Consider the following 25006-nt stretch of genomic DNA (forward strand, 5'->3'; position numbering starts at 1 on the left):
CATTAAAAATGACTTGAGGGGTGCCTGGGTGGCTCAGTCAATTAAGCGTCCACCTCTAGATTTTGGCTCAGGTCATGATCTCACAGTTTGTGGGTGAGAGCCCTACACTGGGCTCTTTGTTGGGTATGTGGAGCCTGCTTGGGATTCTTTCTCTCTCCCTCTCTCCTTCTCTCTCTCTCTGCCCCTTGCCCCCTGCCTTCAAAATAAATAAATAAACATTTTTAAAAAAACACAACAACTTGAAGCACAGGAAGCTAAATACCTTGCCTAAGATATGCTACTAGCAAGTGTGAAATTGTGATACAAACATAAGTGGTATGACTTTAAAACTCCCCCAACTAACTGCTATCCTGTGCTGTTGCCCTTAGATAGGCTGACTGGTCTGCTCTAGTAATTTTTTACCCTCTTTATATTATTGTAGTTAATCACTCTAGTCTTTTCTATTTGCCACACATAGTTCTATGAAAGGATTGCTTTCAATGACTTTATTGGGGAAGAAATGAAGCATGGATTTAGTAATAGATCAAGTAATAGATCTACTAATAGATTAGTAATAGATCAAGTTTTCCAGATTCAGCTTTGGTTTTGCTTCCAAATCATTCTATTTCTCTTCATTAGCACTGGATGATGCGAACAGCTCTGGCCAGGACTTTCTAAAATGTCATTAAATGTGTTCATACCTTAAAAACTTTAATCTGCTCCATTACTGTGGAGCACATAATAATAGTAGGATTCTCTTTCGGTTCTTCTTCCAGTTTGTCCTCTCCCAGAGACCGCTTTTTTGCTGCCTTTCTTTTTTCTTGCAATTCTTTCTTATGCTTCATTTGGAAAAATTTCAGTGTCTTAAAAACTTCTCGGGAAAATTCATCTACATCAGCTTCCATGTTTTCCCCATTGAGGTCCAAAAAGCCTCCATCCATCCACCTGGATTGAAAGAAAAAATACTAAACTCAGAAATGTCTGGAGTGTAAAGGGGGACTTAGATATTCTTTAGGTTCGACTCTCATAAGAGAAACAACTGTGGGCAAGAGAAGTTACGTTTTTCTTAATCACACAGGTAGAGCTGATGGTAGAGAGAGAAGATTAACACCATCATCTCAGCCACGCTGCATGTGCTACAATACCTATCAGACTGTAAATGGATAACTAAGGGTAGCCAAATAAAATGCAGATTTGACTCCAAAAATATTAGTCAAATTCATTAATTGCATAAAAAAGTGAATCAGTTCTGGAAAACCCAAGTGACACTTTACATATTATATTGGTAAGGGTAGGTGCTACCTTAGCAATGGTTGACACTTCTGTGTGACACTTGGTTCTCTTTCAAATGGATGAATATGTCCTACTTTCAAACACTTAACCAACAACAACATCAAATATCACTGCAACATTTTACAAGTCCTTCCATATCATTTGCTTAATTTTTAAAAAAACGTTTATTTACTTTCGAGAGAGTACTAGCAGGGGAGGGGCAGAAAGAGAGGGAGACACAGAATCCAAAGCAGGCTCCAGGCTCTGAGCTGTCAGCACAGAGCCTGATGCCGGGCTTGAACCCATGAACCATGAGATCACGACTTGAGCTGAAGTTGGACGCTCAACCTACTGAGCCACCCAGGTGCCCCAGATTTGCTTAATTTTTATTACACTAACAAAAATTACCGTTTTTCTGTTCGCTGCCACTTGAGAACAAAATTAAAAAACTTCTGATAGGGCTCAATGTTCACTTTTAATTTATCCAGTTCAGGATATTTTGTCAATTCCCATTTGAAAAGTTCCTCTTCCTTATTAATAAACTGAACTGCTTCTTCAGACTCCTGAATACGTTTCTGTAGTTGCCTTACATCTGTCACATACTGAAAGCAAATAATTGTTTATCTCAAGAAATATCCAAGTAACGTCATTAAAATAAGATTATATGACACTGCATGGGCTGTGTTCTTGCATTTATATTAAGGCTTTAAATATCAACTTCACAACAGAACTATGGTATACAAAGCAAAATGTATGGGTCTATTTTACAGGTAGAAAACTAAGTCACAAGAAAGATACATGAATAGTACCAGCTCAGGCCTAAGAGTCAGACCTTGTTTGCCAGAGTAAGCATATGTTTTTCATGTTTTTAAGTGTATGCAAACATGTCGTGTATTAATCTACAGGCTTGTCATAGCTACCGTCTTCTGTGTTCATCACACCTGTTGCATGCGGTCCAGTTCTGCAAATTCTGTAAACTCTTCCATGCGGCGTGATTCCTTTTCTATTTCCAAAATCAGTTTCTCTCTCTTGGCTATCAGCTCATTTTCTTTTTCATGTTTTGCATTCTCAATAAGCTTTTTAAGAGACAATTTAATCAGGTTAATTATTTTGTTACAACGGAAATTTATCAAATCAGAAATCTGAACGCTTTTTGTAGTAATAAAAACCACCACAGAAGTAAAAATGAGTACAAGAATGAAACACCGACCAGTATAAAAATGCAAATAATAATAAACCACACAGAAAATTTTCCCTAGCTTTCTGAAGTGATGATAACAATTCTTACATATTAATTAGATACTTTATTTAACAGATAGATCCCGTGTGTCAAGAACTATCCAACACGTTACTTATATTAGCACAGTTATTGTTATTATTCTTATTACTTCAGAGATGAAGACATTTAGACTTATAGAAATCAAGAGGTATGTCCAACGTCACAAAGTCATAAAAGTCAAGATCTGCATTAGAACTTGGGTTTATCTGACTGAAGTCCATGCTTTTTATTACTACACCATCTCACTTCCCACCATAGGAGAGACTGCTTTACATCAGAACTTTTCCAAAATCTAAAGTATACTCAGTCTGATACCGGGCAAGTTACTTAACTTCTCTGAGACTCATTTTTCTCATCTATGAAATGGGGAATTAGGAACACCTGGGATTTTTGCAAGTATTAAATGAGTTACTAAATGCAAAGCACTTAAGGCAGTGCTTACTATTATTATTATTATCAACTTACAATAGTTCTGACCTCTTTTTTTTTTTTCTGTTTCATTTGCAAAGTTTTTATTAGGACCTTTTATATATGAACTTTAGAGCTCATAAATCACATTCTTTTTTTTTTTTTTAATTTTTTTTTTTTCAACGTTTATTTATTCCTGGGACAGAGAGAGACAGAGCATGAACGGGGGAGGGGCAGAGAGAGAGGGAGACACAGAATCGGAAAGAGGCTCCAGGCTCTGAGCCATCAGCCCAGAGCCTGACGCGGGGCTCGAACTCACGGACCGCGAGATCGTGACCTGGCTGAAGTCGGACGCTTAACCGACTGCGCCACCCAGGCGCCCCTCATAAATCACATTCTTAATCTGGCTCTGCTTACTACTTTTTCCCTCCAAGAAGTCTCCCAAAGTTATAAAAAATAGAAATTTATAAATATACATTGAGAATTATGCACAGTTTTTACACAATAATAGTCGGGCCGATGTTTCCAGCTGTCTAATCATCTCCCAGGACCTCTCATCTGAAACAGAATGACGGACTCTGAAATGTCGACAGCAGAAATGGCAACTCTGGCCCCAACCCACCATCCGCCCTCAGCATCACGGCGCTGGGCAGGTGTTGGTTTTGGACAGTCATGGCAAAAGAGGAAATGCAGAAATGCTAGTTGGGATGGCGGTGCTGTGAGCAGAGGACAGCAAGTCGGGAAGGTTTCAGCCCTGTTTCTGCCACAGCTCATACCTGGGACTGTATTTAAACTCTTGGCCCAAGAATCGCCAAGAGCCGAACCACAGACTCAGCATAGGCCCAATCTGACTGTGGCCAACTGGAAGAATTCCAGGCCATTACAAACCTGAAAAACGCTTCCTTGGTCCAGAGTTGGGGAACCCAAATGTCTCCCTAGTCTGTCGTCCTCAGTCACTAACAAGCAGCTCTTTCCTTCCAGGCAATGGGATGGAGCGCCTGGAGCTACAGTGAGGCCAGAGGGACATGGTAGCTGCTGTCAAGTAGTTCTGACCTCTTTAATGTCAGTCCCACTTCTTACCAGACCCTATATTAAGCCTAACATCCTGTCCTAAGCCTGCAGGACCATAAACGTTGCTGGCCCCAAACTTATATTGACACACGAAGTTACTTTTTAAAGGTAGATTAAATAAATGTGCTTAAAACATCAGAATACAAAAGTACACACTGAAAAATATATTCACCTCATCATTTTCATCAAAGATGGGATTAATTTTCCAAGGCCACATAAGGACAGTTGAATTTAAAGCTAAGTCTTCTGGAGGAAATAGGAAAACATCTAAAAAGTAACTCATTCGGCGTCTGGATTCCTACAAAAGAAACTCCAGGTATAATACACCATATAGGAAATAAACGCATTAGGGAAAAGAAAAGAACCAACAATTTCTAATACTCTCAAATTTCAATTTGACTCAGATTATTAACTGATATGTCATATTACCCAAATCACATGGGTATTTCAGTAGCTGTAGGATTATTTACCTGCTTCACACCACACAGCTGTAGACTTCTATGCTGGAAATAAAGCATTTTAAAGGTTTTATCTTTAAAACAATTTTTTAATGTTTATATATTTTTGAAAGAGAGAAAGACTGCGTGAGTGGGGGAGGGGCAGAGAGAGAGGGAGGCACAGAATCCGAAGCAGGCTCCAGGCTCTGAGCTGTCAGCACAGAGCCCAATGCGGGGCTCGAAACCACCAACTGTGAGATCATGACCTGAGCTGAAGTCAGACACTTCACCAACTGAGCCACCCAGGTGCCTCTAAAGGTTTCATCTTGAAGTTGACTAACCATAAAGGTACTCTTGGTCCTCCTTGTGCATGACTGAAAAAGGTGATCAAATATGCAGCTTTTGTTTGACACTTTCAACTTTTGATTTCAAAGAATTTTGTATTTTTGGGGTGCCTCAGTGGCTCAGTTGGTGAAGCGTCTGACTTCAGCTCAGGTCATGATCTCATGGTTCGTGGGTTTGAGCCCCATGTTGGGCTCTGTGCTGACAGCTCAGAGCCTGGAGCCTGCTTCAGATTCTGTGTCTCCTTCTCTCTCTGTTCCTCCCCCACTCAAACTCCCTCTCTCTCTCTCTCTCTCTCTCTCTCTCTGTCTCTCTCAAAAAATAAAGACTTAAATTTTTTTAATGAATTTTATATTTTTTATTATTATGTATTTATTTTTGAATCTTTGGTGACATAGATTTTAGCATCTTTTGTTTTGTTTTGTATCTTCGATGACATTATCACCTTTCTCGCCTACCACTGACATACAGCAATTGTCCAGGAAGAGTTTGGGGTGAAAGTCAGATCCTGTTTGCCATAGTAAGTACATGTTTTTCTTACATATTTTTCCTCTTTGCAAAGGGGAAAAATAACCTTTAAACCAGTAGATTGACATGAATGGAGAAATTGAGCACATTTACCTCCTATCACTTTCATTGATTCATATGCAGTGCTGTAATTTTTAAGAATTAAAATACATATTGAGGAGGGCACCTTTTGGGATGAGCACTGGGCGTTGTATGGAAACCAATTTGACAATAAATTTCATATATTGAAAAAAAAAAGAATTAAAATACAGACTCAAAGATCTAATTTACAAGTTTTTGGTATGACATATATAGTATATATGTATATAATATGTATATAATGTGTACAATGCATATTATATTGCATGTAGAAATATAACTTTCAAAACTTCATCTATGCAATTAACTATATTAATAGATTAAAGGAGAAAAAGCATAGATGCAAAAAAGAAAGGATTTGATAAAATTGAACATCCATTTATAATATAAAAAAAAAAAAAAAACAAAAAAAAAAAACCAAACCTGGGGCGCCTGGGTGGCGCAGTCGGTTAAGCGTCCGACTTCAGCCAGGTCACGATCTCGCGGTCCGTGAGTTCGAGCCCCGCGTCGGGCTCTGGGCTGATGGCTCAGAGCCTGGAGCCTGTTTCCGATTCTGTGTCTCCCTCTCTCTCTGCCCCTCCCCCATTCATGCTCTGTCTCTCTCTGTCCCAAAAATAAATAAACATTGAAAAAAAAAATTAAAAAAACAAAAACAAAAACAAAAAAACCTGAAAGGTACAGCCTCCAGTTATGGAATGAATACGTTACAGAGATAAAAGGTACAGAATAGGGAATATAGTCAATGGTATTGTAATAGTGCTGTATTGTGCAAATATGGTAGCTACATTTGTGAGCACAGCATAAGGTACAGAATTGTTGAATCACTATGTTTTAAACTTGAAACTGATGTGACATTGTGTGTCAACTATACCTCAATTTTTTTTTTAAAAGGGGGGGAGCTCAAAATAAACAAATAAATAGCACCTAATAGAAGAGCGCATACTGGGGCGCCTGGGTGGCGCAGTCGGTTGAGCGTCCGACTTCAGCCAGGTCACGATCTCCCGGTCCGTGAGTTCGAGCCCCGCGTCAGGCTCTGGGCTGATGGCTCAGAGCCTGGAGCCTGTTTCCGATTCTGTGTCTCCCTCTCTCTCTGCCCCTCCCCCGTTCATGCTCTGTCTCTCTCTGTCCCAAAAATAAATAAACGTTGAAAAAAAAATTTTTAAAAAAAAGAAGAGCGCATACTAATCCGATAAAGGTATCTATTAAAGAAACACACACACACCAAATGTCATACTTAATAGTGAAATATTGAAAGCTCCCCCTTTGAGGTTGGGATCAAGTGATCACTGTACTAGAGTCCTAGTCAGTCCATCGTAGCAAAGAAAATAAACAAGATTTTGGAAATGTGTAATGTTTATGAGGATAGAACCAAAACTCTCATTATTTGCAATTAATATGATGGTTTATGTAGACATCCCAAAAGAATCTCAACTATTAAGATAAAGAAGGGAAATAAAACATATGTAACATTTTTGAAGTTAAAGTTTTTAAAGAAAAAAGAAACCTCAAAAATTAAGAAAAAATTTAGCAATAGATATTAAGGTATACATAACAATAAATTTACATTATAGCCCTAAGTAGAAAATAAATATCCCTTAGTTCATAGTGATATGAATAAGTAATTGAATAAATTAATAAGTGGAAAAGCAGACAAATCTCTCATGCAGAAGAAATCCAAATAAATTATGTAGCTACTCCATGGTAAAGGAGGAGAGCATAACTCCCCAGTTCTGAAGTGTGGGTTGCATATAGTGACTTCCTTCCAGAGAGGACATCACAGAAAGGGGGAGAAAAGAGTGGAGAGACTTGATAAACACTACTTAAGACTAGTGGTCAAGGTCAACATTAATAGTGATAAATCATGTTGATAATATGTACCCTTGATATGATATGATGACGTGTGTACACTTAACCTTTGTGATTCTCTTTCCAAAAGCCCACTACCTCAGTCTAGTCAAGAGAAAAACATCAGATGAACTCCAACAGAGGGCCATCCTATGATATACCTGACCTGTACTTCTCAACACTGTCAAGGCCATTAAAGAGCAAAACAAAACAAAACAAATCTGAGAAACTATCAGAGCCCAGAGGAGCCTAAGAAAACACAACTAGAGGGGTGCCTGGGTAGTTCAGTTGGTTAAGTGTCTGACTTTAGCTCAGGTCACAATCTCACAGTCGGTGGGTTCAAACCCTGCATCAGGCTCTGTGCTGACAGCTGAGAACCCGGAGCCTGCTTCGGATTCTGTGTCTCCCTCTCTCTCTGCCCACCCCACGCCCATACTCTATCTCTCTTAAAAATAAACATTAAAATAAAATAAAATAAAATAAAATAAAATAAATAAATAAATAAAATATTGTAATTAAAAGATTCTTACCTTGATCCGTAAAATCAGCTCTTGAATCCCTATAGTCCGGGCTTTTTCTACATAAGATATCAGATCCATCATCTCTTCTGTTGTCTCAGGGACTTTTAATGCATGCTCTTTAATTGCTTCAAAATCACTGCAGATACTGACACAATGCTCTGCTTTACTATGGTTATAGTAATTAATGCTATATCATATTTGATATATGTGTTATAAATATTACAAAATATGAACCATGATAGCCTCAAAATATTAAATCACTAAGACGTCTTGAAACATTTAAGGACAACTTAGCTGATGTAACTTGGTATACATCATACATCTACAAAAATCTATGAAATTGACATAACATTTTTATGTAGAAATTATGGTATATTAGAAAAAAATTTTCTATGGATCTCTTCAACTCTCTTGAACATCCAGCTAAGCAGTGTGATGTAGAGTGTACTTAGGAATGGTAAGCAGGCCAATGTGAATACAAAGAAGGGGACATTATGAAGCTGGAGAGGTGAGCAGTAATTAGATCACGTAGGGCTTAATATGTCATTCTTGATTTTCAAAAATTTAGGAGGGATGCAACAAAGTGGACAATGCCAAAAAGACAGGTGATCCTACGAGGGCACTTTCACCTTGCTAGAGCAGAATCTGTGTCCCTTTGGGAGAGACAGTACCACAAAAGACAAAGGCAGACAAAATGAGAGCAAATGATTGGCCCAAACAGATGCTAAACTAAACAGTGAGTAAGAAAAGCGTTCTTTAGGGGCGCCTGGGTGGCGCAGTCGGTTAAGCGTCCGACTTCAGCCAGGTCACGATCTCGCGGTCCGTGAGTTCGAGCCCCGCGTCGGGCTCTGGGCTGACCGCTCAGAGCCTGGAGCCTGTTTCAGATTCTGTGTCTCCCTCTCTCTCTGCCCCTCCCCCGTTCATGCTCTGTCTCTCTCTGTCCCAAAAATAAATAAACGTTGAAAAAAAAAAAAAAAAAGAAAAGCGTTCTTTAATGATTATTTATTTAATAAATTGTACCTAGTGGCACACATTCCTCCTTTTGATGTTATCTATCTCAAGTAGGGAATTTAAATGGAAAAGAATGAAAGAATGAACTAGATAAAGGAAACTGGACAAATTTTCAGCTGCTCTTATGTCATGGGTTTATAATAATATACAGTTATTTTGTTGGAAGTGACAGAATTTTCCAGAAAAGTCACAGATACCACAAAAATAAATACCAAAAAATGTCATGTTAAACATAAATAATTTTTTGATTAAGGCATTGTTGTGGCTCTTATTCCATGGGATTGTTAGAAACGAATGCTTTGCCATTGTTGATATCTTTTTGTGTAGTATACTTTTGTACAAAGCATGCCTGACAATACTTCACTTTTTGACAGTCAAATTTTATTTATTTATTTATTTATTTGTTTATTTATTTATTTATTTATTTTATTTTTGAGATAGAGCAGGGAAGGGGCAGAGAGAGAGGGAGACAGAGAAGCCCAAGGCAGGGCTCCAGCCCACGAACTGTGAGATCCAGACCTAGCTGAAACTGAGACAGACACTTAACTGACTGACTAAGCCACCCAGGTGTCCCTGACAGGCATATACTTTTTGTTTACTTAAAAATATTTATTGATGTGATGGCTCCCTTCATTGGGTGACTATTCTACACCAAGCACAGTGCCAGATGCTTTACAAACATAATCTGTGGAGGTTCCTGGGTGGCTCAGTCAGTTAAGCATCCAACTTGAGCTCAGGTCATGATTCCATGGTTTGTGAGTTCAAGCCCTGCATTGGGCTCTCTGCTGTCAGCACAAAGCCCACTTCAGATCCTCTGTCTCCCTCTCTCTCTGCCCCTCCCCTTTGCCCCCTCATGCTCACACTCTCTCTCTCTCAAAAATAAACATTTAAAAAAATGTAATCTGTGATCCTTACATTAGTCCTTCAGGGAAAGTATTATTTTTCACAGCTGGCACAGCAGAAAACTGAGGCTCAGGGAAATTAACTTGCCTGGAGTTATAGAACTAGTTCATTACAGAGCCAGGATTCAAATCTAGATCTTTCTGACTCTAAAGCACATGATTTTCTCACATTGCTTCTGGGAAAATAAACATACTAGCTAACATTGATTGAATGCCATGTTCCAGGCACTGTGCTAGGTGCTTTACATGTATTAGTTTTAGTCCTTACAGAAGTTACAAACTAAGATTCTTTTGGAGACAGGCAGGTAACAGATGAATTAAATGAGTTGGATGATGAGTTGATTCAGCAGTGGGTGAATAAACCAAAGGACACATTCCATATAAAATGGAAACTTCTTCTCAGTTCCACCTACCACTGCAGGCCCAACAAGGTACAGTCTTCCCACCTTTTCAAGAAAAGTAAAAGATCTGGATTGTGTGTGCGTGCATGTGTGTGTGTGTGTGTGTGTGTGTGTCAACATTTTGAAATGTTGACAGCTAATTCAAAATGTGTTTAGACAGGGGCACCTGGATGGCTCAGTCGAGAATCTGACTTCAGCTCAGGTCATAATCTTGCAGTTCTTGAGTTCAACCACCACATGGGACTCACTGCTGTCAGTGGGGAGCCCACTTCAGATCCTCTGTCCCCATCTCTCTCTGCTCCTCCCCTGCTCTCTCTCTCAAAAAATAAAATAAGGGGCGCCTGGGTGGCGCAGTCGGTTAAGCGTCCGACTTCAGCCAGGTCACGATCTCGCGGTCCGTGAGTTCGAGCCCCGCGTCGGGCTCTGGGCTGATGGCTCAGAGCCTGGAGCCTCTTTCCGATTCTGTGTCTCCCTCTCTCTCTGCCCCTCCCCCGTTCATGCTCTGTCTCTCTCTGTCCCAAAAATAAATAAACGTTGAAAAAAAAAAATAAAATAAAATAAAATACAGGGCTCCTGGGTGGCTCAGTTGGTTAAGCATCCACTTTCGGCTCAGGTCATGATCTCACGGTTTGTGAGTTCGAGCCCCACATCGGGCTCTGTGCTGACAGCTCGGAGCCTGGAGCCTGGAGCCTGCTTCGGATTCTGTGTCTCCCCTTCTCTCTACACCTCCCCTGCTCACGCTCTGTGTCTGTCTCTCAATAATAAATAAACGTTAAAATTTTTTTTTAAAAAATAAAAATAAAAAATAAAATAAAATAAATTTCTAAAATGTGTTTAAACATGGGTGCCAGGGTGGCACAGTCAGTTAAGTGTCTGACTTGGGCTCAGGTCATGATCTCGCAGTTTATGAGTTCGAGACCCACGTCAAGCTCTGTGCTGACAGCTTGGAGCCTAGAGCCTGCTTCAGATTCTGTATCTTCCTCTCTCTGCTCCTCCCCTGTTCTCTCTCTCTCTCTCTCTCTCTCTCAAAAATAAATAAACATTAAAATACGTTTAAAAAAATGAAACCCAGCATGAGACAAGGAAAAAGTGTCTGCATGACATATCCAACTAGCAAGCCACTAGTTTATGAATCTAATTTTACAGCCACTCTGCAAAGTAGGTATTGCTGTCCCTATTTTACAGATGATAAAAATAAGTTAGGTAAGACTACAATATTGGGGTCAGGAACAATCCAAGATCTTCCCAATATCATTGAAAGTTTATAGTCTTTCTGTTTTCATGCAGCCTGTATCCAAACACTAGTTTATTTCAGTTTCTTAAAAAAAAAAAAAATCCGTGTTTCCTCAAAACAATTCTCAAACCATATCAAACAAACAAAAACCAGACCAATGGGACTACAAGGGAAAGTCCTTAGGAGGCAGCTGTGAAGAAAAAATTGTAAGAACTTATATTTTAATCTTTTAAAAAAATTTTTTTTTAAATTGGGGCACCTGGATGGCTCAGTCGGTTGGGCATCCGACTTCGGCTCAGGTCATGGTTTCACAGTTCATGGATTTGAGCCCCGCATCGGGCTCTGTGCTGACAGCTCTGAGCCTGGAGTCTGTTTTGGATTCTGTGTCTCCTCTCTCTCTGCCCCTCCCCCGCTAGCACTCTGTCTGGCTCTGTCCCAAAAATAAACAAACATTTAAAAATTTGTTTTTAATTTTTTTAAGTTTATTTACTTATTTTTTAGTAATCTCTACACCCAGTGTGGGTCTCAAACTCACAACCCCAAGATCAAGAGTCACATGCTCTTCTGAATAAGCCATCCAGGCACCCCCTAATCTTTTAAACAAGGGTTATCATTAGCAAAATATTTCTTTTAACCCTATAATTCCAAGTTTAGCAATTAATTCTACTTACCTTTCATTTTCTTTTCTATGTTTTGAAGCTATGTCATTTAATAATATGTTTGCAAAGGCTTTTGCTTTGTTTGTTAGACCCGTCTTCAAATCTTCACAATCCAAACGCACCATAGGGAAATGAACCCACTGAGGCAAAAGCATTATTTCTGAGGCGAGACTGAGAAATCTTCCTATAAACTTAAAAAAATAAAAAAGCATTTAAAAATCAGATCCAAGTATATTACTTGCACAGCTAGAAACCTTCAAAACAAAGTACAAACTGTTGAGCAAAGATACCCTAAAATTTTTCCCACATGGCTCCCACTTACATTTCCAACTTCATCTTCTAAATTTGCTGTGTACTACCTTCCTATGTTACCTATTCTTCACCTATCTTGGTCATGCTACAGTTCCTCTGTACCTATAAACATCTCCTTCAAAGCCTGGCTCACTTTTCACTTCTTCAAGAAACTGTCACCAATATTCCAAAGCAGATGCAACCACTCCCTCTTCTGTGCTTCCACAACACCTTGTTCACATCTCCATTCCAGCACCTATCTGTACATATCATGGTTGTTATTCCTATGTCTGACTTCCAGGCCAAATATAAGCTCCTGAGGATAATGTGCGTGTATTATTTATTTTAACGTCACCAAAACCTTGCTAGGTGTCTGAATGTGATGAAGAGATTTTTGTTGAAGCAATGAATGAGTTAATGAATGACTAAAGAAATTATGGGGTGAGGAGAGCCTGGGTGGCTCAGTTGGTTGAGCATCGGACTCCTGATTTTGGCTCACGTCATGATCCCAGGGTCGCGGGATTGAGCCCCATGTGAGGCTCAGCACTGAGCATGGAGCCTGCTTAAGAATCTCTCTCTCTCCCTCTGCCCCTCTCCCCCACTTGCTCTCTCTCTCTAAAATAAAATGAAAAAATAAATTATGAAATGAACCTATGAATTTACTATAATGATGTTCTGAATGAGAAATTCTATTAACTTCAATTGAAGCATTTACTTTACAGGGAAAAAAAAATTCACCCTAATTTTAAAACAGAAATTCAAAGGCACTCATGAAAAACAGAATTACCACTTACTTCTGTGTATTCATCAAAAGTATGATCTTCTGCTTGGAAAGTCTCTATCAGCTCAACCGCAGACCCATCAAGAAGCCAATTATATTTTTCAACTGAAAATTAATAACCTAATTTAAATCTCAACAATAAGACCCATTCAAAAAGATAAAGTGTTTTGTTGATATGGTCAGGGAAATGAGTAGACTATTCAATTAAATATTATTAATAGAGAATTAACATATATTAATAAAATAGACCTAACAAGCAAACCAGGTTAAACATGACATTTTAAAATAAAGATAATAGTGTATGCTAATGATCTTACAATAATATAGAGGTACTGTTAAGCCAGTTAATAGAAAGTTTTGATTAACAGAATGTCAAGTAACAATCCTGACCCCATACATACTTGAGGAGACTATAAAACTGAGCTGCAGTCTCTTCAAAACTATTCTTCAAAATTATCTTGATTTAACTCTTGATTTAGCTTTCTCGTTATTCCAACATCTCTTCTCTATATCTTTTTGCTTCATCACCCTGTTCCAGTTAACATTCACCCGTTAGACTTGACAACAGAATTCAAGTTTCTTAGGTTGGGTTGGATCTGTGATTCTGCCAAAAGCCATGCCTATGCTCACTTCTGGTTCTTCCTGCTCTTTCATGACAGCCCAAGACAACCAAATATCTGACCAATTTCTAGTAAAAATAAAAATGGTATTCTTTTATGATAAAATAATATATGTCATATATACCATATGTCTCATAATGTTTTCTTGCACCTTCTAAGTTATGATGTACTGCTGCCTTCAGTGTAGTAACAGCCCATTGTGACACATGTTCAGGAAGTTCTGTGTCCAGATTTACAGCTGGTGAAGTTCCTGAGAGCCAAGAGGGAACTGTTTGGACATTCTAACAGAAATTAAAATGACAATTTATGAAACCAATATCTGTGCAATTGGGCTATACATAGAGCTTATACTATATTTTTAAACATTATTATCATATTTCAACGGTCCAAAAAAAGATAACTTGATGAAAAATAATGATTTAGAGTTGTATATTTTTAATCTAATATAAAAACTTGCGTTAGTTTTCTATCATTGAACAAGTATTTATTGAATAACTATATCTAAGTGATTATATTAGAATGTACAAAAAACAAACATGATGTGGATCTTGTCCTTAAGAAGCTCACAACTACACAGGGAGAATCAAATGTGCACAAAAATACCAATTCACAGCTACAATAAAAGTTTTAAGAAGGAAAAACATCATTTCCATCCAGGAAATGTTACCAAAGAGAAAGCACTTTCTAACTTGAAATAACTTGGAGGATGGAAATAAAACAGAGTTATAACATTTTATGTACATGTCCACTTTATAGAGTTTCAACTCAGTTTAAATTTTTGAAAGGGGGCACCTGGGCGTCTCAGTTGGTGAAGTGTCCAACTTCGGCTCAGGTCATGATCTCGCGGTTCATGAGTTTGAGCCCCACATCAGGGTCGCTGTTGTCAGCCTGTCAGTGCAGAGCCTGCTTTGGATCCTATGGCCCCCTCTCTCTACCCCTCCCTCACTTGCACTCTCCCCCCAAATAAATAAATATTAAAAAATAATAATAAAATTAAAATAAAATAATAAAATACTGAAAGAGGCCCATATAAAGAAACCCAATGGATAAGGAAGACGAAATACCTGCAGAGCTTCAGTTATTCGCTCTACCAAACCCAAAACAACATCTTCCAAATCTTGAAAGGTAGGATAAAATTCCATTTTATCATCATCAAATGTCAGTTCCATCTTAAATATTGGCAGCCCACATTGATCTTCTTGGTCAAAGAGCTTCACAAATCCTTCTACAGTTCTCTTTAAGAAATCCTTTAGCTGCATGATGTCGTAAATTAGCATTACTTTAGAAAGTACAAATTCAACCTTTAACCTTTTAACCTTTTGTTCAAAATCAGTGAGATATTACCTACAATTAATTCATTCTATCAATTCATTTAGTCCTCAAAATTATCTTCATTCAGCACAGTATGTTCTTACTAAGTGTAGTCTAAAACAATAAGTAGAATGATATATGCGAACTTTGATTTTTTTTTATAGACTAGCAACAATCCTAAAATGGCAACTCAGAATCTTCCACATTCTTCAGTAATTCTTTCCATGGTACAGAAAACATTCCAGAAAAACTAAACAAAGTGAAGATTAAGGGGAGGAGAGGCCCGACACCTGAGAATGAGGGTGTCATGGGGTGACATGCACGTGAGGTGAGGGACAGTTAGTATGCTAAAGCAAGCTGCTAAGGTTGATAGTTAAATATTCAAGAATTTTGTGAGCCAGTTACTAAACGCTTGGATGCTTGAAAATTACACTGTGGGAATATTTCCACCAGGAAATTGGCAAACACTACAAATTAGGGCTTCTCCCCAGCCTGGAGAGTTGGATTTCCAGCAAATCACCAGGTGAGGGTGAAGCCACTGGACATTAGAAACATGCACAGTAAGGGGAACCTGGGTGGCACCGGACTTCGGAACAGGTCATGATCTCACAGCTCATGAGTTCAAGCCCTGTGTTGGGCTCTGTGCTGACAGCTTTGAGCCTGGAGCCTGCTTCAGATTCTGTGTCTCCCTCCCTCTCTGCCCCTCTACTGTTTGTTCTCTCTCTCTCTCTTAAAAGTAAATAAACATTAAAAATTTTTTTAAATGTGCACAATAAGTTACCAAACTATGAATAATGCATTCTTATGTAGAATCAACTATTTGAAATTTAGCCAAGGGGACAAATATAATGATCTTCAAAATGTTCCTCATCTCTATTTCTTATCAAATAATCATAGTCCTCTTAAGAGGATAAAGATAGAAAGTACATCATGTATATTAATTACAGAGTTATATACTAGATATTAAATGTGTCCTTTTAAGGATGTGTTGCAGGGCACCTGGATGGCTCAGTCAGTTAAGCGTCTGACTCTTGATTTTGGCTCAGGTCATGGTCATGATCTCATGGTTCTGGGATGGAGCCTTTTTTTTTTTTTAATGTTTATTTATTTTTGAGACAGAGAGAGACAGAGCATGAATGGGGGAGGGGCAGAGAGAGAGGGAGACACAGAATCAGAAGCAGGCTCCAGGCTCTGAGCCATCAGCCCAGAGCCCGATGCGGGGCTCGAACTCACGGACCGCGAGATCGTGACCTGAGCTGAAGTCGGACGCTTAACCGACTGAGCCACCCAGGCGCCCCGGGATGGAGCCTTAAATCGGGCTCTGCTCTGAGTGTGGAGCCTGCTTGGGATTCTCTCTCTGCCCCTCTCTCACTGGTGTGCTCTCTCTCTCTCTCAAAATAAATAAAAATTTCTTTTAAAAAGTATACATTGCAAAATTCATGGAATCTTTGGGGATATTTTACAAAAGGGAAAGTTTTTATTCAGAACTGTTTTTGTAGAACTGTATTTCTATAATAGTAAAAATTTGAGGAGAGAATTAATATTCTCTTTAAAGATGATCAATTCAAGGAGCACCTGGGTGGCTCAGTCAGTTAAGCGTCTGACTCTTGATATCAGCTCAGATCATGATCTTGCAGTGATGAGATCAACCCCCAAATCAGGCTCTGTGCTGACAGCATGGAACCTGCTTAGGATTCTCTCTCCCCCTCTCTCTGCCCCAGCCCCGCTCACACACACACACACACACACACACACACACACTCCCAAAATAAATAAATAAATAAATAAATAAATAAATAAATAAATACTGTAAAAAAAGATGATCAATTCAATTTCAAACCAAGATTTTACTAAGAAAAACATGAGAATCAATCAACTTGAAATTTCATATGTTCAAAAAAATGTTTACTGGGATAGTCCTTTTTGTTAATATTCTCCAATAAAGCTATAGACAATTAGTTGATAGCCTTTAAGCATGAGCCCAGTTATCACTCATAATACTGACACATACTTCTAGAATTTCCTTTCATTTTAGATTGCTTCAGATCTTGCTTCAGAAATGAAGCATTTTTATGCTAAACGTATTTAAATAAAATTGTGATAAAAATGTTTTTCTTATTTCAAAATAACTACCTAGCACTATGTCTGAATAGAATTTTTTAAAATAATAAACTAAAGGGGCGCCTGGGTGGCGCAGTCGGTTGAGCATCCGACTTCAGCCAGGTCACGATCTTGCGGTCCGTGAGTTCGAGCCCCGCGTCAGGCTCTGGGCTGATGGTTCAGAGCCTGGAGCCTGTTTCCGATTCTGTGTCTCCCTCTCTCTCTGCCCCTCCCCCGTTCATGCTCTGCCTCTCTCTGTCCCAAAAATAAATAAACGTTGAAAAAAAAAATTAAAAAAAAAAATAATAATAATAAACTAAAGGGCACCAGGGTGGCTCAGTTGGTTAAGCATCTGACTTCCCCTTAAGTCATGATCTCACAGTTCGTGAGTTTGAGCCCCATGCTGGGCTCTACACTGACAGCTCAGAGCCTGGAGTCCGCTTGATTCTCTGTCTCCCTTTCTCTCTCTGCCCCTTCCCCGCTTATGTGCTCTCTTTCCCTCAAAAATGAAACAAATACTTAAAAAAATAATAAAATAAAACATCAGTTTTAAATTTAGCACCCAAAAAATGAATAATCCAATTAAGAAATGGGCAGAAGAGGGGCGCCTGGGTGGCTCAGTCGGTTGAGCGGCCGACTTCGGATCGGGTCATGATCTCGCAGTCCGTGAGTTCGAGCCCCGTGTTGGTCTCTGTGCTGACAGCTCGGAGCCTGGAGCCTGTTTCAGATTCTGTGTCTCCCTCTCTCTGACCCTCCCCCGTTCATGCCCTGTCTCTCTCTGTCTCAAAAATAAATAAACTTTAAAAAAAAATTAAAAAAATAAAATAAAATAAAAAAAAGAAATGGGCAGAAGACATAAATAGACATTTTTCCAAAGAAGATACACAGATGGCTAACAGCCACATGAAAAGATGCTCAACATCACTCATCATCAGGGAAACACAAATCAAAACCACGATGAGATACCATCTCCCACCTGTCAGAATGGCTAAAATCAAAAACACAAGAAACAGGAGTTGGGGAGGATGTGGAGAAAGGGGAACTTTCTTGCATTGTTGATGGCAATATAAACTGGAGCAGCCACTCTAGAAAACAGTATGGAGGTTCCTCAAAAAGTTAACAATAAAATAAATAAATAAAAATTTGTTTAAAAAGTTAAAAATAGAACTACCCTACAATTAGGCAATCGCACTACTAGGTATTTACCCAAAGAATACAAAATTACTAATTCAAAATGTTACATGCACCCCAAAGTTTATAGCAGCATTATGTACAATAGCCAAATTATGGAAGCAGCCCAAGTGTCCACAGATAGATGAATGGATAAAGAAGATATGGTATATAGACATGCAATGGAATATCATTCAGCCATAAAAAAGAGAATGAATCTTGCCATTTGCAATGACATGGATGGAGCAAGAGAGTATTATGCTAAGTGAAGTAAGTCAGAGAAAGACAGATACCATATGACTTCACTCATATGTGGAATTTAAGAAACAAAACAAATGAGTAAAGGGGGAAAAAATATAGAGACAGAGAGGCAAACCAAAAAACAGTCTCTTAACTATAGAGAAATGATGGTTACCAGAGGGGATGTGGGTGGGGGATGGGTGAAATAGGTGATGGGGATTAAGGAATGTACTTGTGATGAGCACCGGGTGTTATATGGAAGTGTTGAATCACTATACTGTACACCTGAAACTAAATATTACATTGTATGTTAACCAACTAGAATTTAAATAAAAACTTAAAATATAATAAAATAATAAACTAATTATAATAGCATTATCATTTAAGATATATAAAATATATTTACCTGATTTGACATAAGTGTAGAAACACAGTTATAAAATGCATCCCATTTTTCAGGTCTGATGCCTTCTAGAGCCTCCTTCTTTGTGAAAAGATTTATGACCTTTGGATACCATGTGTTCATTATCTTCTCTTCTGCCTTTCTAGCTTGTATTGACAGATCATTTTTTAGTGATTCACAATCAATTGGCCCTTTAGCTCTATTTATGAGAAGTATAAAAATGATTTAAAGCAAATGATAAATATTGGTCTTAATACATAATTGTTGAAAAAAGTAAGAAAATTTTAATCTAAAGAAAAGTTCTCAAGATTCATCAGTTTAAAATGTCTACAGTCAAAATATAAAGATTCAAGCATGAGATATTCAAATCTTAAATGTTAGTTAATAAATATGAGATTTTTACCTAATTCCTGTTAAATCTAGCAAAATCATATTGGAAAATGTCGTATAACCAAGGTCCAGTAGTATTTTCATAGTTGGATGAACAATGTGCAAATTAGCTAATATTTGACTTCTTGTCTGCACATAGCTAGAATGCCAAGGCTTAGAATAATCCAGTCCTCTAGAAAAGCAAAACACCATATCAAGCAGAATTCAAACAATATACTCTAACTTTTAGGAAATAGTAGTTATGACATGGAATTAATATTAAAGCGAGAAGAAGACTGGGAAATGTGGTCAGCGATCAAAGCTTTATGCATGTAATAAAAAGGCATCAAGATCTTGAAAGCGTATTATCGGCACACCTGGGTGGCTCAGTAGGTTAAGCGCCCAACTCTTGATTTCAGCTTAGGTCATTATCTCACCATTCGTGGGATCGAGCCCCGAGTCAGGTTCTCTGCTGACCACAGGGAGCTTGCTTGGAATTCTCTCTCCCTCTCTCTCTGTCCCTCCCCTGCTCACATGTGGCTTGCTCTCTCTCTCTCTCTCTCTCTCTCTCAAAATAAATAAATAAACATTAAAAAAGAGAGAGAGAGAGTGAGAGAGAAAGTGCATTATCTTCAGAGAGGACAGACTGATGGGCCAGGTACCCTGCTAACTTCCACTGTGCTCTGGCTCAGTTACCCTGGGTATGGATAAACGAACTCAGGACTGAGAAGAGAGGAAGAAATCTGTCTGGTATACACCAGAGGTTACTTAAGGCCAAGTTGACCTATACATCCTTAAAGATTCCCCTGATTGTGTAAGCAACAAATAGACAAGTTCAGAGCAAGGATACACCGCAGTAGTGCTATTCTTCAGATGTATTCAAAATAGCTTCACAATTCTAGACTTAAATGTTAGATCAGCTTATTTTCAACCTGTTATCAAAACCTAGATGCAGGGGCATCTGGGTGGTGCAGTCAGTTGAGCGTCCGACTTCAGCTCAGGTCATGATCTCACAGTCCGTGAGTTCAAGCCCTGAGTCAGGGTCTGTGCTGACAGCTCACAGCCTGGAGCCTGCTTCAGATTCTGTGTCTCCCTCTCTCTCTGCCCCTCCCCTGCTCATGCTCTGTCTCTCTCTGTCTCAAAAATAAATAAAAATATTAAAAAAAATTTTTTTAAACCTAGATGCAATACTGTTTTTAAAATAATTTACTCACACAGGGGATTCAGGTAAAGGGCCTCCTTCATCTTCAAGCCATTTAACCGGAGGTTTCACGAGAACACTCCTCACTAAAACACATACATGTATTAATATTTCTTGAAAACTCTCACGAGTCCTACTCAAACTTTCTAACTTTTCATATTGGATAATATAGCTTATTGAGCATTAAAGTGAGTATGAGAAAAAAAAATCCTTTATTTGAAAAAAAATCAAGTTGTTGGTACTATTTAGGTGTTACTTTAGGGGTGAATTCAGATACAGTAAAGCTTTAAGTTTCAGCTTTTTGCATTCTATCTACTCAAAGTCCACTTAAGAGAATTTATTCCAGGGGTTCCTGGGTGGCTTGGTCAGTTGAGCATCGGACTCTTGATTTTGGCTGAGGTCATGTCCTCATGGTTCCTGAGATCGAGCTATGCATCAGTCTCTGTGCTGACAGCATGAAGTTGCTTGGGATTCTCCCTCTCTCTCTCTCTCTCTCTCTCTGCCCCTCCCCTGCTTGCGCGCTCTCTCTCTCTCTCTCTTTCTCTCACAAAATAAATAAACATTAAAAAAAACTTATGCCAATAAAAATTTCCAATATTAAATCCCTAATAAATTTCTCTAAATACACTAATACTTTTTTTTTTACAATCCGGTAAACAGTGTAACTACAACCATAAAGACAAAGAGAAAAATGAAAAAGCCCTTAGCTAGTAAGCACAGGAAAAAAAAATTATACAAAGTTCCCTTAAATTACAAAGATTTTGACTAGATTATAAGCTCAAAATAAAAGCTTTAAATAAAAATAGTATATAAGAAATACATACAGCTAAATATATAAATTATTCATTATTCATATTTCTACTTTTGATTGAAGGGGTGGGAAACAAAAGTAAAAGAAGCTTGGCATTTGTGAAATGCTACTTACCCAGATATCTCTTCATGCTTTTTTCAAAGTCACTTGACACCTCATTTATGAGACTTTCAACAAGTTTTTCTCTTTCTTTCCCTTCCTTTAAAGACTCGGGTATCAGCATTAACATGTGATCCAGCCATTCCTGCTGAATAGGCACCATAGGACTACTTTCTACACATTGCTTCATATAAATATAGTTGAACTGAGAATGTAATAAGAAAAAATTAAATGTTCTAAATGGTATATCAGTGTAACTCCGGTGCTCTGTCTTTTCAAGACAACATTTTTTTGGAATAGAAGTATTCTGAAAAATAACATGTTTTCAGAATAAAAACACTCGGAAGTATGAGCTGCAAAGAAACCATTTTTTCAAGTACTCAGTATATATTTATTAAATGAATAAGAATTGGAAGTTGGGAGTAAGACCTAGGCTAGGGAAGCTGGGCATGCCCACGTTATCCACTCAAACATCGAAATATTTAGCATTAATCCATTAAACAGTCAAAAATTAGCAAATATGCACCCAGCACAAAGGTACAAAGTCACAATTGATAAAATAGCCAAAAATGACAGGAAATAGTAGCAATAAATTATGGGTAGGTATTATTAAATATTTTAGAATATTAATCAAGTTGATTAATTTAAAGTATTATCAGGGTGTTTCCTCACCCACCCCAAATCTGCATTTTACACTTGAGAAAACTAATCTTGTCATTAACTCCTCACTCAAATCAGGGTTGGAGTTTAAGGTTTTCTGTATTAAAATACATATAAATGTTGGGGTTCCTGGGTGGCTCAGTTGATTAAGCATCCTACTTCAGCTCAGGGCATGATCCCATAGTTCGTGAGTTCGAGCCCTACATCGGGCTCTGTGCTGATAGCTCAGAGCCTGGTGCCTGCTACAGATTCTGTGTCTCCCTCTCTTTCTCTCTCTGCCCCTCCTCTGCTCATGCTCTGTCTCTCTCTGTATCTCAAAAATGAATAAATGTTAAAAAAAAATACATATAAATGCAGATTCATCAGAATCTTAAATATACAATAGAAATCAATTAGGTTATCTTTAATATTTAAGAGTGTACTATGAATTTTTTTTTCAACGTTTTTATTTATTTTTGGGACAGAGAGAGACAGAGCATGAACGGGGGAGGGGCAGAGAGAGAGGGAGACACAGAATCGGAAACAGGCTCCAGGCTCTGAGCCATCAGCCCAGAGCCTGACGCGGGGCTCGAACTCCTGGACCGAGAGATCGTGACCTGGCTGAAGTCGGACGCTTAACCGACTGCGCCACCCAGGCGCCCCAAGAGTGTACTATGAATTTAATATGCCAAATTTGTTGGGACTCTCTGAATAGGAATACAGTATTGTGGGGGGTTTTTTATTTTTTTAATGTTTGTTTATTTTTGAGAGAGACAGACAGACGGAGTGTGAGTGGGGGAGAGGCAGAGAGAGACAGACAGACAGACAGACAGACAGACAGAATCCAAAGCAGCCTCCAGGCTCTGAGCTGTCAGCACAGAGCCCAATGCGGGGCTTGAAATTGTAACCCCTGAAATCATGACCTGAGCCAAAGTGGGATGCTCAACCGACTGAGCCACACAGGCACCCAAGGAATACAGTATCGTAAAACAAAAAATAGGGGCGCTTGGGTGGCTCAGTCAATTAAGCATTCAACTCTTGATTTCAGCTCAGGCCATGATCTCATGGTTCATGAGATAGAGCCCAGAATTGGGCTCTGCACTGACAGCTTGGCTCCTGCTTGGGATTCTCTCTCTCCCTTTCTCTCTCTGCCCCTCCCCTGCTTGTACTCCCTCTCTTTCTCTCAAAATAAATAAATAAACATTTAAAAAACAAGGCTTTCACTGAATAATAGTTTTTAATTTTGATGAAATACAATTTATTGGGTTTTTTTTCTTTTATGGGTTATGCTTTTTGTGTCAGTCTGAAGACTCTGCTTAGCTCCAGGTTTGCTTCTAAGTTTAAATAATCTCTACACCCAATGTGGGGCTTAAACTCACAACCCTGAGATCAAGAGTTGCATGACAGCAGCAAGCCCGATGTGGGGCTTGAACTCACGAACCAAACCATGAGATCATGACCTGAGCCAAAGTCTGACGCTTAACCAACTGAGCCACAAAGGTGCCCCTAAAAGTTTTTAGTTTTATGTTTTACATTTAAATCTATGATCTAATTTTAGTAATTTTTGTACAAGGTGTGACATTTAGGCTGAGGTTTGAGGGTTTTTTTTGTTGTTGTTTATTTGTTTTATTTTTTTATGGATGTCCAATTGCTCCACCCCATTTGTTGAAAACACTATCCTTCTTCTGTTGAATTAATTTTTGCACTTTGTCAAAATTAGCTGGCTGTACTCATATAGGTCTACTTCCAGGCCATTTATTCCACGGATCCATGTGTCCAATTATTTAAAAGTAAAAGCATTTTTGAAAAGTCAGTGAGAAGTGTAGTGAAAGCAGTATTGAAAAAAATGTCCCTTGGATTTGGCAATTCATGGTCACTGGTGACATTAATGATGAAGAGGTGGAGTTCCTACATGCCAGATGACCAAGAGCAGTGGGTTCAGGAATGAAAGACTGTGTCATGCCCAGCTACCTGTTTTAGATTGTAAGACACTAGAAGGCAAGAACTTTGGACAAAGAGTGAGGATGCTAAGTGCATACACACAGGTTCATTCTGCAATTCGCCCAACCTCATGTTAAATATTTATGAATGCTTTGTATCAGTTCTTGTATCTATTAAAGAGGCAAATACAGAGCCAAAGTCTCCAGAAAATTTGGGAGGGAGAAAGTGAAGGAAGAAGACCATAGAGAAAGAAAGAAAGAGAAAGAAAGAAAGAAAGAAAGAAAGAAAGAAAGAAAGAAAGAAAGAAAGAAAAGGAAATGAAAGGAAAGGAAAGGAAAGGAAAGGAAAGGAAAGGAAAGGAAATTTAGAAGAGAAGAGAGAAAAGAAAAGAAAAGAAAAGAAAAGAAAAGAAAAGAAAAGAAAAGAAAAGAAAAGAAAAAACTTAGAGTAGATAAAATTAGGTTCTCCCAAAGATCCTCAGTACAGGAAGGTATCCTGAGCCCTTCATCCCCAACAGGAACTTGAAGAGACTTGGAAAGCCTGTACTCCCATCTGGGAACATGCTGCATGAATTTCTCTTTTGTGTAGACAGCTGCATAAGTTTCCATATCCTTTGCTGTTAAATACATTTTACATGTTATCATCTTCCACCAATTATACCACAGGCCCATGTTGTCACCCATGCAATCAGTACCATTTTTTAAAACCCAGCACCTACCATGTGTCTAGCACCCTCTGGATTCTCAATAAGTAATCATCATTATATCAATATCAGAACAATGAAAAGGGAAATGCATTTCCTTTATAACTGCAATTTTTCAATTTTTTCCCACTTTTTGAAATAGGAACTAAAACATTTACAACTAATTCTCAAATAACAAATGGCAACAAAAACATAATTCTTAAATCCCATATTTGTCATCCATGACATGTTTGTTCCTTTACAGAAAATTAAAATCTCAGTTTCTAAATATTTTTTCTCTTCTAGAATGGGTCTTATTAGCAGGTGGTCTTAGAAGGAGCTACTTTGTAATAATTTCTTTGAACATTTTCAAAAAGAGAA

At 38.4% G+C, this 25006-nt stretch overlaps 1 protein-coding gene across 6 annotated transcripts in view; it reads right to left on the reverse strand.

Annotated features, from left to right (window-relative positions):
- DNAH12 (dynein axonemal heavy chain 12) overlaps positions 1-25006 on the reverse strand; it is a 220239-nt gene that overhangs the window by 183166 nt on the left and 12067 nt on the right. For all 6 annotated transcript variants that reach the window (XM_045493288.1, XM_045493286.1, XM_045493287.1 and 3 more), the window contains 13 exons: positions 21379-21568; positions 20467-20539; positions 19287-19445; positions 18887-19082; positions 14724-14912; positions 13784-13940; positions 13053-13144; positions 11980-12158; positions 7770-7905; positions 4182-4307; positions 2193-2327; positions 1660-1853; positions 681-924 (listed from right to left, as the gene is read on the reverse strand). In XM_045493288.1, the coding sequence (XP_045349244.1) occupies positions 681-924; positions 1660-1853; positions 2193-2327; positions 4182-4307; positions 7770-7905; positions 11980-12158; positions 13053-13144; positions 13784-13940; positions 14724-14912; positions 18887-19082; positions 19287-19445; positions 20467-20539; positions 21379-21568 (2070 nt within the window). The remainder of the gene's footprint in view (positions 1-680; positions 925-1659; positions 1854-2192; positions 2328-4181; positions 4308-7769; positions 7906-11979; positions 12159-13052; positions 13145-13783; positions 13941-14723; positions 14913-18886; positions 19083-19286; positions 19446-20466; positions 20540-21378; positions 21569-25006) is intronic.

This window comes from Leopardus geoffroyi, chromosome A2, assembly GCF_018350155.1.
Source record: "Leopardus geoffroyi isolate Oge1 chromosome A2, O.geoffroyi_Oge1_pat1.0, whole genome shotgun sequence".
In the NCBI taxonomy this organism is placed as follows: domain Eukaryota; kingdom Metazoa; phylum Chordata; class Mammalia; order Carnivora; family Felidae; genus Leopardus; species Leopardus geoffroyi.